The sequence below is a fragment of the Heteronotia binoei genome, chromosome 6 (genome assembly GCF_032191835.1).
Source record: "Heteronotia binoei isolate CCM8104 ecotype False Entrance Well chromosome 6, APGP_CSIRO_Hbin_v1, whole genome shotgun sequence".
In the NCBI taxonomy this organism is placed as follows: Eukaryota; Metazoa; Chordata; class Lepidosauria; order Squamata; family Gekkonidae; genus Heteronotia; species Heteronotia binoei.
The window spans coordinates 120,703,242-120,717,593 of NC_083228.1; the positions used below are offsets into that span (position 1 = coordinate 120,703,242).

Below are 14,352 nucleotides of genomic sequence, written 5' to 3' on the forward strand. Positions count from 1 at the left end.
CCACAACCCCAAGATCTCTCTCTTGGTCAGTGTTCAAATTCCAGCTTAGTTACTCACTGAGTTGCCTTAGGCAAGCTGTTAGAGACTTTAGCTTTCTATTCTGTTACATGGGTGAGGGCAGACAGCATATTCTTAATGCTGGTGTCAGTCAAATATCATTCAAGTGACTCCTAGGGCAAGGAATAAGGTTTTGTCTTGAACTGCAGTGCTGAAAAACTTGGGTTACTGGGTTTTTGGGGTTTTTTGCGCTGCTGAACTTCCTGGGAATTGGAAGCCAGATCCTATATCCTGTTGGTTTCTAGATTGTCTGTAGTCAGTGGACAGGTATGTGATTTAATGTATCTAATTTTTCAGCCAAGAAAACTCTGCAGCTAATTGTTTTATGCCAGTGCAGGGCAATGTTCCCTCTAAGTTGTAGAGTCTTGTGAGCAGAAATTCTACTTTGTGAGCTAATAAAATTAAAGTTGTGAGCTATTAGTATTAAAGTTGTGAGCGACTGCATAAATTAGTTTGCTCTGGGGCCATTTTTTGTGAGCTAAGTCAAAAATGTGTGAGCCAGAAGCTAAAAAAACTGTGAGCTAGCTCATACTAACTCAGCTTAGAGGGAACACTGGTGCAGGGTTAAATTAGGGGACTGCAATGTCAAAGAAAGTGGATGAAGAATCCCCTTGTGCCAGTATTAGAAGCTCCATATTGGATCTTTTCTACTGTTACAGTTATATAGCTTAACAGCATCAGATAGAAAGAGGTTTTCCCTCCTCTCCCGTAATACTAGAACCTCATTGCAGCCACCCAATGAAGTTGATGGGTCAAGTCAGGAAAAAGAAAAGGAAGAACTTCTTTAAAAAGGTAAAGGTAGTCCCCTGTGCAAGCACCAAGTTGTTACCGACCCCTGGGGTGACGTTACATTTTCTTTGCAGACTTTTTATGGGGTGGTTCACCATTTCCTTCCCCAGTCATCTACACTTTACCCCCAGCAAGCTGGGTACTCATTTTACCGACCTCAGAAGGATGGAAGGCTAAGTCAACCTGGAGCCAGCTACCTGAATCCAGCTTCTGCTGGGATTGAACTCAGGTCATGAGCAGAGCTTGGACTGCAGTACTGCAGCTCTACCACTCTACGCCACGGGGAACTTCTTTACTCAATGAATAATTAAGTTGTGGGATTCACTGCCGGCAATGCTCAACAATGTGGTGCTGTGAGAACCTATGGGAATTAGATTCATGAGGGAGGGAATTAGATTCATAGAGGTCCACCAATGACTACTAGCTATGCTGGGTAAAGGGAATCTTCATATAAAGAACCAGTAAACCTCTGGATTGGGGTGGCCAAACTTACTTAACATAAGAGCCACATAGAATAAACACCAGGTGTTTGAGAGCCGCAAGACATGAACATCAGATGTTTGAGAGAAAGAAGAAAGGAAGGCAATGGGGGAGGGAGAGATGGGAAGAAAGCAACTTTAAATGGATTCTTCCAAGCTGCTGGCTGGTTTGGTTTGGAAAAGTGATTTAAAGAGATAAATGCCTTTTCCACATCACCCAAAATGGTGGAGGGGGTTTCTAGAGCCACACAATATGTGTGAAAGAGCCACATGTGCCCATTATGGGAAAAGGCGGAATATAAACCTACTAAATAAAGAAGAAGAATTGCAGATTTAAACCCTGCCCTTCTCTCTGAATCAGAGACTCAGAGCGGCTTACAATCTCCTATATCTTCTTCCCCCACAACAGACACCCTGTGAGGTGGCTGGGGCTGAGAGGACTCTCACAGCAGCTGCCCTTTCAAGGACAGCTCCTGCGATAGTTATGGCTAACCCAAGGCCATTCCAGTAGTTTCAAGTGGAGAAGTGGGGAATCAAACCTGGTTCTCCCAGATAAGAGTCCCCACACTTAACTGCTACACCAAATGAGGCTCCCAAGCCACAGTTTGGCCACCCCTGCTCTGGATGCTTTAGCAGCATCAGAGGAAGGTCTCAGGCTCTATGCCCTGTTTCTTTGGCTCTCCAGGGTAACTGGTTGGCTGCTGTGTGAAACAGATTGCTGGACTAGATGGGCCACTGCCCTGACCCACTTCTCTAATCCAGCAGGGCTCTTTTTCTGTTCTCCTCAGATTAGGCTGTGAGAAACGGTTGTTTCCAAAAGGTCTGGAAATAGCACAGAGACACAGTTGCGTTTTGATAAGGGTGCATAAATATGTGCTGTAACAGAGAAAGGGGAAAAAAAGTTTCTAGTTGTGATGGAAGGACCAGATGGTAGAACCATTTGCTTCACGCATGCAAATATTGCTTTTTTCCCACCAGCAAATAAAGTGTTATTTTAAACTTGATTTGTATTGCAAACTGAGCCTCCCTCGTTACTGTTTTTCGGTTAAAAGAAAAGTAATAAGGTGGTGGGTCTTCTTGCTGCCCAAATTCTAGCTGGGAGACTGCATTTCCCAGTCTCTGCACAGATTAGATGCCTGCCTGGGCATGCTTAGCACGTTGGAGGGGGGGGGAGGGGGGCTGTAAAAATGCTGATGCAATAAAAACAAAAAATTAATAAAATACTTTGAAAAATAGAAACGTCTAAAGGGAAGCCATTAAAGATTTCCAAATTTAATTAAGAACAAGTCTTGCCTCTCTGCTAATATGTTTGGCCCACAGTAGTCCTTTGTACACCAGATATTAAATTTAAATCAGCTTAGGGTAGGATGGCTCAGTGACAGACACCTCGGGAATATAATGTGGTTCTCAATTCGGAAATCTGCTTAGTTCTGCCACTGGCTTGGATCCAGCGGAATATGACTTTCCTGTGTTTCCTGCCCTGAAGTGCCGCTCCAGGGGGGCAAGGGATCCCCCTGAGGACAGCATTCGGGGGATATTTTGAGCTGCTGGGGCAGGAGGGGGGGGGATGAAATCTTTCTGCCCCTGGAAAATGTCCACTGGACCAGAGCCTTTTTCTCCCCCTCCTTAGTCTCTGGTCCCTTCCAGTAGCACAGTAAGGAAGTTCTTAAGTCTAGAGATGGATGGAAGGGGGGGGCGGGTTAGGGCTTGGATTGTGACATATACATCCAGTATGAGTCCCAGTCCCAAAATCCTGTCCTCATTCCAGAATGGCCCATCTGAGCTAGGTTTGCCAGCTAAAAGCTGGCAGACTTTGGGGGTGGAGATGCATGGAATGCTGTCCTACAACATCATGACATAATTTCTGGTCGTGTGACTGAAACTGACACCACTGCATTGGCAACCATTTTGAGATGCACTCACAATTCTGTGATAAAACCATAGAGTTTGGGGTGAATGCTAGAGCATCTGGTGACACAGTGGCATCACAGTTATGCAGCCAGAAGTGATGTCAAGATGTCACAGAATGAAGTTTGCAAAAATTCCTTCTCATGCAGGAATGAATGGTGATATGACACTGGTGTCACACTTGTGCTCAGTGGTGCTTCAGGAGCATAGACATCCATTACACCGTATTCCCCTTTTTACTGACCCTCCTCATCAGCTGCTGTGAGCTTTTTCTATACACTTCCTTACACACATACACCAATAGAGTGTTGCCCTTTTAACTTGAATCTGTAGTCCCTTCCCTAGTTTTGGAGCTCTCTCACCCAGGGAGCAGTTCTGCCTGCTTTTGCTCTCAGCTGCCTGATCCTTTTGGTCACCAGGATCTAAGCTTTCCTTGAAAGCTGTCTCTGCTCCTCCCTTGAGTGAGAAGCCTGCAAATAAGGCTTCCTTTGGCCTTCTCTTGGTAGCTTTCTTTTCTGGTAGCCTCCTTTCCTTGAAGCCTTTCCTCCCCACCCTCAGCTGGGCCTGCCTTTTTATCAAATTCCAGTCAGGTTGCAGAAAAAGGAACTGCCCTGCCTGCTGCAGTCCTGCCCTCCCCTACATTGACTGTTTTAAAACTCAGGTGGGCTAGTAGCAGCACAGAGGTGCATCCTTCCTCAGAAATGGCTTGGATTAGGGTCACCATTTCCAAGGCTGGCTTGGGAGAACTCCCATCCCCTCATTGCCCTCCCACAATTTAGTGAGCAGCAGAGAGAAAATGTGGGGGCAAAAAGCATTCCTTGAGATCTTGACATCCCTTCTGACTGCATAACTGGAAGTGATTTCACTGTGTAACCAGGTGCTCTAGCCTCCATCCCAAACTCTTTATCATAGAATTTTGAGTGAATCCTAGAATGTTTGCGATTGTAATGATGTCACTTCCAGATACACAACCAGAAATTACGTTGTAATATTGTAGGACAGCATTCCGTATATCTCCACCCCCAAAGTCTCCCAGCTTTTAGCTGGCAAATCTAGCTTGGATCCAGACTATATTGATAATTTTCACCAATCCTTGCTGCTTCAAACCTGCCCCCCCCCCACCAATGTCATCCCTCAGCATCCCTTGTCCCCCAGGAGTAGCAGTTCATGGAAAGCAGTAGGTTGCTGTGGAAGGCAGGGAAGTTCCATTCTGCCAAAGGAGAATTTAGTCTGGATCCAACCCCCTCTGTCTGACCAATCAGAAGTAAGCTTCAGGATCATAACTGACCCCTTTCTGGATCAAATCCCCACTCTTTTCTCTATTATTTGGAGTTAAAGAGTTTGATGGCAATGAGTTGTGCGGGCAAGGAGAAGACTAGTGGCAGAATCATTAACAAAAGTTTTATTTGCCTGTCCTTCTTACAACCCCTATTCTACTGTCTCCTCCATTCCTCCCCTCCTACTATCCCTTTTTTAAAATTTCAGTCCCAAAAGGTCATATTACAACTGTTAAAACACAGCACAAAGTAGTTAGCTGTGACGAAGGCTAACTAGAGATTTTCTCAATCCAGGACCCAGTATTGCAATCTGAAGAGAGTTTCAGATCCCTGGTTGAGGAAAACCCTGATTTAGCCTCAGCTAAAGTCAGCGCTGCCAAAGCACTGGAGTTAAGTGGGAAGGGATGGTGGCTCATTGGTAGAGCATCTGCTTGGTAAGCAGATGGTCCCAGGTTCAATCCCCAGCATCTCCAACTAAAAAGGGTCCAGGCAAATAGGTGTGGAAAATCTCATCTTGAGACCCTGGAGAGCTGCTACCATTCTGAGTAGACAATACTGACTTTGATGGAACGAGGGTCTGATTCAGTATAAGGCAGCTTCATATGTTCATATGCTTCAGTGGGGATCACTTTCAGAGAGAGAGAGAGAAAATACCAATCAGATGGCTGCTTTCAGGGTATTAACAGCAAGCCAGTTTGAGATCTGTACCAGCCCCTGCATTTGGCCATGCTTGAGCCCCACCACAGCAATGGCACGCCAATCACACTGTCACCAGTGTGATCACATTTGTTGGAATTAGGGCTCCAAGATCTTCTCCTACAACAAGACCTCTCCTGCCCTGGGCCTTCAGTTCCCTGATGCCACTCAACAGCATGGTGGAGGGAGGATGTGGGATGATTGGCATACAACATAGCTTCCAGCACAAGCTGCAAGTGATGTCATTGCGTCAGTGTGACTCTTGTTCTACCCATGCTCCATTCCACCTTCATGTTGGAAGTGATGCCATGTGTCAGCGCAGCACTCAATTGCTTGTTCCCACCCTTGTAGTCTCCTGCCAGGGGCTAACACTGGATTAGCAAGCCTAGCTGGAAGTAGCCAGAAGAAATCAAGAAAGTTTTGTGTAATTCTACTCAAAGACAGATTGTAGAATTCTGAGAGCGCTCAAGATTATTATGATCAAGAACAACTGAAACTGTCTCACCAAATGCACTCATACTCCACCTAGCATAAATGAGTGGCCGCACTGTGAAATGAGACCCAGGAATGGCCCCTTTGTAACCTTCCGAGTTCTGCCCCTTTGTAAGTTATGAGCTGTTCCCCCAGCAGTGGAAATAAATTGCACACCTACCAGCCGTGAATCATTCCTGGAGCGTAACCCGGCACAGAGTTTCTGAGCAAGTTTGTCTTTGATTTAAGTTTCTAGCTGTGTGTCTTGTTGACAACCTCTGCAAGCACTGTTGGTTCTTAATTCTGGCTTGTGTGCTTCATGCGTACGATGCAGAAAAAGAGAGTGATTGTGTAGGAGAATGACTGTTGGGATGTTTCCGATGCAGCCTGTTTGTTTTCTCTTCTACCCCACCCCCGAACCACAGGAATGATAGCTATTAGTCGGATGGCAGTTCTGTACCCCCAGGTCATAGTGGATCATCCATTTTTCTTTGTGGTCAGAAACAGAAGATCAGGTGAGTAAGTGGGTCTTTTCCCTTCCATGTTTCTTGTTTTGTCTATTAAATCCTCACTAAAATCCTCTTCTGTTAGAAGTTGTTTATTGTCAAGTCCCCGGACTTTCAGCTATCACCACACTCAGTGATCATTGAATATTTTTATTGAAATACTGTGACCTCAGGGCAAGATGCTCCTTGCGAAAACTGACAATTCTGGGAACTGGTCCCTTCATATACCTTGGGTTAATTGTTACATTTCAAAGCAATAGGCACCAAGCACGCGATCCCTCCCCCCATAGTCAAGTTTCCATGTCCAGTGAGGAGGTGCAGACATAATCACTGAGAACCAGATGACTGACCTTGGCTCCCTCAGAGACTAGGCAGAATATTTGTGCTTGGTACTAACAGAGATAGTGATGGCAGGCAGAAGCAGTGTGAGCATAAGCAAGGCCTCAGGTTACTACAGGACCTTTCTGCAATACAATAAACAATGGCAAGAGGCCCTCGTGACATTTTTGTGGAACCAACTCATCAAATATACTCAAAAGTCAGTGAGTCCCATTCAGTTCAGTGGAGCTCACCTTCAAGTATGCATGCAGAAGATTGTGCCTCAGCTTCCTTTTCAGGCAAGAGGTTTCAGCTGGCAGCAAGCCTCTCTCCCACTATTTATGTTAACATAAGATTGGTGGTCATGGAGAAGATCAAGGTGTTGAGAGGCAGTTCTGATGAAGATGAACATTCTGACCAGCGTAAGCTTCACCACTCATCTTGGAAAGCAATTCTGAGCATGAGTCTCTTTCAACTTCGAGTGAAATTTAATCTCAGGAACAGCAGACCTGACTGTTCTATTCTTGCTACCTTTTTACAATCCCTTCTGCCTGTGGTTCACGTTGAGTGAGTCATTGTGTGGCTCATAACAGTTGAGTCTTCGAATTCATTCTCCAATAAGGAGAAAAGCTGTGGCAAATAGTACATGGCACAAAGTTACTATTGAACATTTATTTTTGTTATTGCGCATTTCAGCCTTCCAACTTGTGTGCATGCATCCAAACAGAGAGCTATGTTCTCGTGTAGGCAATGCTGAAGGAGATTCTCTCAGACACCTCCAATCGGGCCTGAGATAATGGGCACTTCCATTGGCATCCCTTTTGAGCATGATGCGATTATCTGACATTTAAAAATGATTTGGGGGAAACCCTTTTAATGCAGGATGGTGAGAGTGGCTGTAAAATTGTAGAGATGAACCATCGTTTTATGTCCTCCTCCACAGAAGTGTCCTGGTGTCCTCCTCTCATCTGTGCCCCTTACCTTTGATGCTGCAAGGATCAATCCTAGTCAATCTATCAGGTTGCCCCACCGAAGAAATTCTCCAAGAGCATCTAGTGGGATCCATTATTTATCTGCTGATCAAGATAAATGAGCAATGCTGTCTTAAAATAATGGATCTGACTAGCAAAGTTCTGTTAAGCTTTCTATCTGAAGGGCATATCTACAAATTTCACCAGTTGGGTGGGGGGTGGGAATCCCCTACTTTGGACTTCCTTAGAGGCCCGTTTAGGTAGGTGTTGCTGTGGTTTTCTCCACCAGTCCACCTTCTCACATGTAGACTTGTGAGTGAGTCTGTTTTTCCATTTGTTTGGCAGGAATTGGGTGAGGGGAGCTGAGTCTGGGATCTTCCCTGGTTTTACTATTGCTCTGCTCCTTAATAAGAATTATTTTTTTTCCTAGCTTGGCTTAGGCTCCAGCATTAAGCCAGACTGGAAGAAAACACTGATTTAAATTAATTAAGTGCTGTGAGATAAGGAGGAGGCAGGTTTCAGCTTCCTTCCCACACATTTTCTGCAAAAAGACAACACAACAAAACAAGATATACCACCCATTTCCTGATTTACATGCGAACAGGTGGACTGCCTCATCATGTTTAGACTAACGAGAGCTTTAGGGCCAGTTACAAGGAAGAACCATAAAACATTGCACTAGCTGGCTCTTTGCTCTGCAGTGAGTGGGGTGGAATTGTGGCATCCGATCCTAGATTTCTTGAACAGTCCTCTGTAATTATCCTTGTTTAGGATCATAGAGTTGGAAGGGGATCTCCAGGGTCATCTAGTCCAACCCCTGCACAATGCAGGAAACTCACAACTACCTCCCCCCCCACACACACACACACAGTGAACCCTGTTCCAAGCCCAGAAGATGGCAAAAAAAAAAATGCTTCAGACAGTGTGGTGTAGTTAGACTCAGTTCTGGGAGACCCAGGTTTGAATCCCCACTCTGCTGTGGAGGCTTGCTGGGTGACACAGGGCCAGGTTTGAATCCTCACCCTGCCGTGGAGGCTTGCTGGGTGATGCAGGGGGACACAGGGCCCACTCAGCCTCATCCACTTCACCGGGTGGTGGTTGTGGAGATAAAACACAGGAGGGGAGAACGATGTCAAAAGTTCCCATTGGGAAGCAAAGTGGAGTATAAAGAAATAAATTGCTGTGGGGATACAAGTCTTCTCTGTGAGTTATCCAATCTTGATAATCCAATGGTTGGAGTACTGTTCATTTTTGTACCACGAGGGAAACAAAAGACACCATCCCGTCTGTTCTCTCCTTCCTTCAGTCTTTCATGCTTGTGAATGGTTTCTTCCATTAAAATGTATACTCTGTCTCTCCAAGGTGGCTTACAATCAAATATATATATATATTCTCCTCACTCAATCAATCTCTCTCTCTCCCCCCCTCATCACTTTTTCTTTAGGCACCATCTTCTTCATAGGACGAGTGATGCACCCAGAAGCTATGAATACAAGCGCCCATGACTTTGAAGAACTTTAACCACCACAGGGGCACACAGAGTTCCAAACACAAAGGAAATAAGCACACTGAGTTTGCAGTCGATGTATTTAAGGGTTGCCGTGGGTTTTTTTTTCTTTTTTTGCAATGTTACCTTTGAGACACCATTTAAAAGAAGAAGAAGAAAATGTTCTGTTTACCGCCAGCTAGAAATTGCAGGCCATGGTTGTGGAAGAAATGCTTTCAGTATTCAAGTAACTATTGTTGTCCTTGTGAATTGCTGTATTGGTCCTTTCAATAAAAGCCCTTTCCCTGTCAACAGCTGTACTTCCTGATTCGGTGAATTCATGCACAGAACTCTCTTGATGCAGTCGTTTTCCAGTTACGCTCTGGATACACAGTGTGGCAGGAAGAAGAAACTGGTGGAGTAGCCGGGGCAAAATGTGGGGGAAAGCAGCATTACATGATGGCACAACATCACTTCTGCTAAGATGCCTGGAATTAAGAAGGAGGGCAAGAAGGGTTGCATCAGTGCTTAATACTCATGGCCCCTTCTTACATGCCCAAGGAAGTGCTGTTTGCCCCTTAGGGTTAGGCAGCAATTTTTGTCCAAGCCTGTTTGGCCAGGGATCCTGGAGAGGGGTTTTTTTTTGGTTTTGTTTTGTTTTTTGTTCTGGTTTCATTTTTTACCATCTTCTGGGCTTGGAGCAGGGGCACTAGGTGCATGGGGGAGATACTTGTGAATTTCCTGAATCGTGCAGGGGGTTGGACTAGATCAGGGGTGGCCAAGCTTGGTTAACATAAGAGCCACATAAAATAAATGTCAGATGTTTGAGAGCCACAATGAAGGGAGGGAGGGAGGAAGGAAATAGATGGGGAGTTATGGAAACAAAGCAACTTTAAATGCAATTTCCGCTTGATGGCTTGGCTTGAAGAAGTGAATTAAAGAGACAGATGCTTTCTCCCAGGTAGTGGGAGCATCGAGAGCCACACAATATGTGTGAAAGAGCCACAGTTTGGCCACCCCTGGACTAGATGATCATGGAGGTCCCTTCCAACTCTGATTCTAAGTGACATCACAGCAGCGCTCTAGGAATTTCCCAAATCTCTATGGTTTGTTTTGAAAATTCCTAGAGCAGTGCTGTGCTGTGACACTCTTTTGGGATATATAAGAAGAAGAGATGTAACAGTGTTGCAGCATCACTGTGCCCCACTCCCAAAACTCCCAACAGATGGCTGGCAGCCCTAGGCACTATGAGAAAGTTGGTCTTTAATCATGAACAAATATAGCATAATGTTCTGCTTTCTGAGGGATTCCTGCAACAGCCATCACCTTGAGTCTTGGTAAAGAAGGTGGGCTATAAATGGAGTCAATAAAACTCTGGATTTCCCTTCTGCTTGGCCGCACTCATGGCCAGATCAGCCATTTCAGCAGAGTCATAGGGATCAGCTTCTTTGAGAGCAAGTAGTTCTGATCTTCCCAGGTATAATCATCAGATTGCCTCCAGCTGTAACTCTGATCAAAATGGCTGACAGCCCAGTCTCTAATGTATAAAGGCAATACCATCTTGAAATTGGTGACTGTTGCAAATGGCACAGCTTCATAATCAATGGGGATAAGTGAATAATTTATCAGATTTTAATGTTTTCCTTCCTGCACAGATTACAGGAATGGGCATGCTCCTTCTGCAATACCTTCTGCAAAAAACAAAACCTAAACATCCCATAGAATAACAATTGCAATGGTACTCAAATTCAGTTATATCAAAAATCAAGACGGCCCTACAAAATTGGTGTAGTGGTTAAGTGCACGGACTCTTAACTAGGAGAACCAGGTTTGATTCCCCACTCCTCCACTTGCAGCTGCTGGAATGGCCTTTGGTCACCCAAAGCTCTCACAGAGTTGTCCTTGAAAGGGCAGCTTCTGTGAGAGCTCTCTCAGCCCCACCTATCCTACAGGGTGGGGGAAAGAAGGTAAAGGTGATTGTGAGCCACTCTAAGACTCTGAGATTCAAAGTGGAGGGTGGAATACAAATCCAACGTCATTGTTGTCATCTTCAACCTAGTTAAAGGGAAGCCCCACAAGAACATGAGAAGAATCCCTTCTAGATGAGACCAGTAGTCCAGGTTGTCAGACATCTTGTTTTATACAGTGGCCAAACAATTGCCCTGCATGGCAAACAAGGTGGGCTTGGAGTCCAAGACCTTTTGGTCTTTCAGTGGTTTGTTGCCTCTGGCTGGTTAGTTATCATAACTAGTAGCCACTGATGGACCTCTCCTCAATGACTCTGCGTAGCCCCCTTTAAAAGCCATCAGTGCTCATGAGTAGTATCATTATAACCACTGGCAGTAGGATTTAAGTTGGTTATTAACCTAGTCCATTGATTTCCACAGTGGTTCACTGGTTTTATATTTCCTTTCTTGGTAGTTTGTAGATTTTTGTTGCATGATTACTTATAACTTGGAAGAATAAAATGGAGACAGAAGATCAAGATAAAGTATATCAGGCAGAGCTTCCTGAATCTGTCTTGATCCTCATTCCAAAGCAGCTATATTAATGCTTTAGAGTGGATACAAGAAGCAAGCAGTACCCTCCTAAGAAGAACTGGATCCTTCTAAGCTTGTTGACATCAGAGGACATAGAAAGGCGTAACTCTGTTTAGGAATACACTGAAAAGTGTGGATGGCTTCAAGCCTAAGCCTTGCTTCTCCTTATACTGCATTGAAGGTGCAGCATTGTATTGTAGATCATATCCCTCTGATATTTGTGCAAGGCAATCCTGCACTGCAGATCATCTCTCTCTAGTGTTCATGCAAGCCCAGCTTCTTGAAGTGTGCCAAAATGTACCTGCCACCAGAGGGAAAGGCCCTTTCTGCCACCGATAAACAAGGATGCAACCAGGGCTCAGGATCCAGACCAAAGTCATATAAATAGTCCAATTATTATTATTTTTTCTTTCCAGTAATTGCCAGTCTCTGTGTGCTTCTGTCTTTCCGCCTTAATAGCTTTTCACTGAGCAGTAAGCATGGTTCTTAGGACCACTTGACTTTCAAATATAATTTCCTAGTGCTCAGAAAATGTGAAAGCAATGAGTGAACTGAAGGGGGGGAACGCTTAGTGTTCTACTTTTTAAAAGAATTATTTTTATTCCTGAGAACAACCAGCTGTAAATAACAGAATAGCTCTCACAATTGTTGAGGTCTTTGGGGGGATAACAGGGCCACCCCCTGCTCACAGGAGGGAGGACGAGGCTCATTAATACCTAAGCTCTGACATGAAATTACCGTTTCCGGGTGTTTTATTGGGTTTTTTTTTTATATAAAGGCTGCAGTGAAGTGATAAAGAAGGAGAAAATAAGAAGGGAGGATGAGAAACTTAATTTGATTTAATTTTTTTAAAGGCAAACAGACTTGAGGAATGAGACAGGTCATGATTCTACTGAAGTTAGTAGCAACATTCTTTAGATGGACGGATGGATGATAGGTAGGTAGGTAGGCAGGTAGAGAGATGAGAGGGATGGATGATGAATAGAGATAGATAGGTAGATGGATGGATGGATGGATGGATAGATAGATAGATAGATAGATAGATAGATAGATAGATAGATAGATAGATAGATAGATAGATAGACAGACAGACAGACAGACAGACAGACAGACAGACAGACAGACAGACAGACAGACAGACAGACAGACAGACAGACGTCAAGTCACAGCTGACTTCTGAAGACCCCATGGGGTTTTCAAGGCAAGAGACATTCAGAAGAGTTTTGCCATTGCCTGCCTCCACATCACAACCCTGGAACTTTTTAGTAGTCTCCCATCTAAATGCTAACCAAGGCCAACCCTGCTTAGCTTTTAAGATCTGATGAGATCGGACTAGCCTAGTCCATCCAGTAGCCACTAGAAGCCTATGTTTGAAGACTCAGCACTGATTTACATGAGATGATGTTTTGAGAATCCGGTTGGGGATCCCCCAATCAGACTCTTATACCATCAGTTGTTTGTTATGCTCCTGGGAAGTCACTTCCCAAGTATGCAGATCCCCAGTTGCATCCAGGATTGTGTTGAAGGAGTGAGATAAGGCTTCAGCTTTCTCCCCATTTTTCCGATTCAAAATGACCCCAGGTTTTGCTGTTTGCCCCACTGGGAAGCTGCTCATGTACTTATAGACTATATGTGCAAATAAGCGCCCCCTTAGGGTCATCCTCTTCTCCCCCCTTTCTGCAGTGGGGTTGCCAGCCTAGAATTACAGCTGATCTCCAGATCAGGTCCCCTAGAGAAAAGAGCTTCAGAGGGTGAACTCTAGCACCACATCACTGCAGAGCTCCCTTCCCTCCCCAAGTTCAGCCCTATTCAGGCTCCACCCCCAAATCGCCAGAAACTTCCCAGCCTGGGGTTGGCAGCCCTATGCTGTGACCCCACATGCTTGGGAACGAACTTTCAAGCAGCACAACACAGAGCCTAAAGGTAAAAGAGCTGTGTCATGGGCAACACTCCCTCTAAGCTGTGGAGTCTTGTGAGCAAAAATTCTACTTCATGAGCTACTGGCGTTAAAGTTGTGAGCTACTGCATAAATTAACTTGATCTAGGGCAGGGGTGGCCAACGGTAGCTCTCCAGATGTTTTTTGCCTACAACTCCCATCAGCCCCAGCCAGCATGGGGAGAGCTACTGTTGGCCACCCCTGCTCTAGGGCCATGTTTCCTGAACTAAGACAAAAAATGCGTGAGCTAGGGGTGAGAAGACTGGGAGCCAGCTTACATGAACTCAGCGTAGAGGAAACACTGATCAGGGGATGGTACAGTAATGTAAACACACTAAAATATGCATCTTGTAGTCCATGACTAGCTTTACATCATTGTTTATCCTAACATGAGGCAGATCAAGGCACCCTCATTTGTTCAAAGGCTCATTTCCTTCAGCAAAGCTCACCTTTACTTGGCCCTGCCTGGGATCGATGTGCTTTGCACCCTATGGCCTGCCACCATGACAGAACAAGCCCTGTCACTGGACTTTTGGCACCAGTTCCAAATGCAGGAAAATGAAGCAAAGCCCTCATTTCATGCACTGTGGGCCTGACAAAAGAAGCAAGACTGTTGCCCATAGAAAACTCCTTTTAAAATGATGCTCCGGTTATGCTCGAGTGCATGCACTCCCAGACGCCTTGGAGCAGACGAAGGTCTGAAGAATCGATTGAGGCTAGAAACACCGTAAAGGACAAAAGAGCCCAGGAAAACCTTCTCATCCACAGACAGGAACATATCCTATCATTCCAGATTCATTAACCTGGGGGGAAAAATGGACAAACTTTTGGCTGCAGACTTCTTGTTTCTAGCAGAGACTGGGAGCCGCTCTCTGCAGAGAAACTGTGTATTAAAACAGTGGGAAGAGAAGCTATCC

The 14,352-nt window shown here is 45.0% G+C and overlaps 1 protein-coding gene across 1 annotated transcript in view; it reads left to right on the forward strand.

Annotated features, from left to right (window-relative positions):
• Window positions 1-9,270, forward strand: part of SERPINI1 (serpin family I member 1) — a 131,247-nt gene extending 121,977 nt beyond the window's left edge. Inside the window, exons 8-9 of the mRNA XM_060242447.1 lie at window positions 6,103-6,192; window positions 8,917-9,270. Coding sequence (XP_060098430.1) covers window positions 6,103-6,192; window positions 8,917-8,993 — 167 coding nt within the window. The 3' untranslated portion in view covers window positions 8,994-9,270. The remainder of the gene's footprint in view (window positions 1-6,102; window positions 6,193-8,916) is intronic.
• Window positions 9,271-14,352: the final 5,082 nt, after the last annotated feature.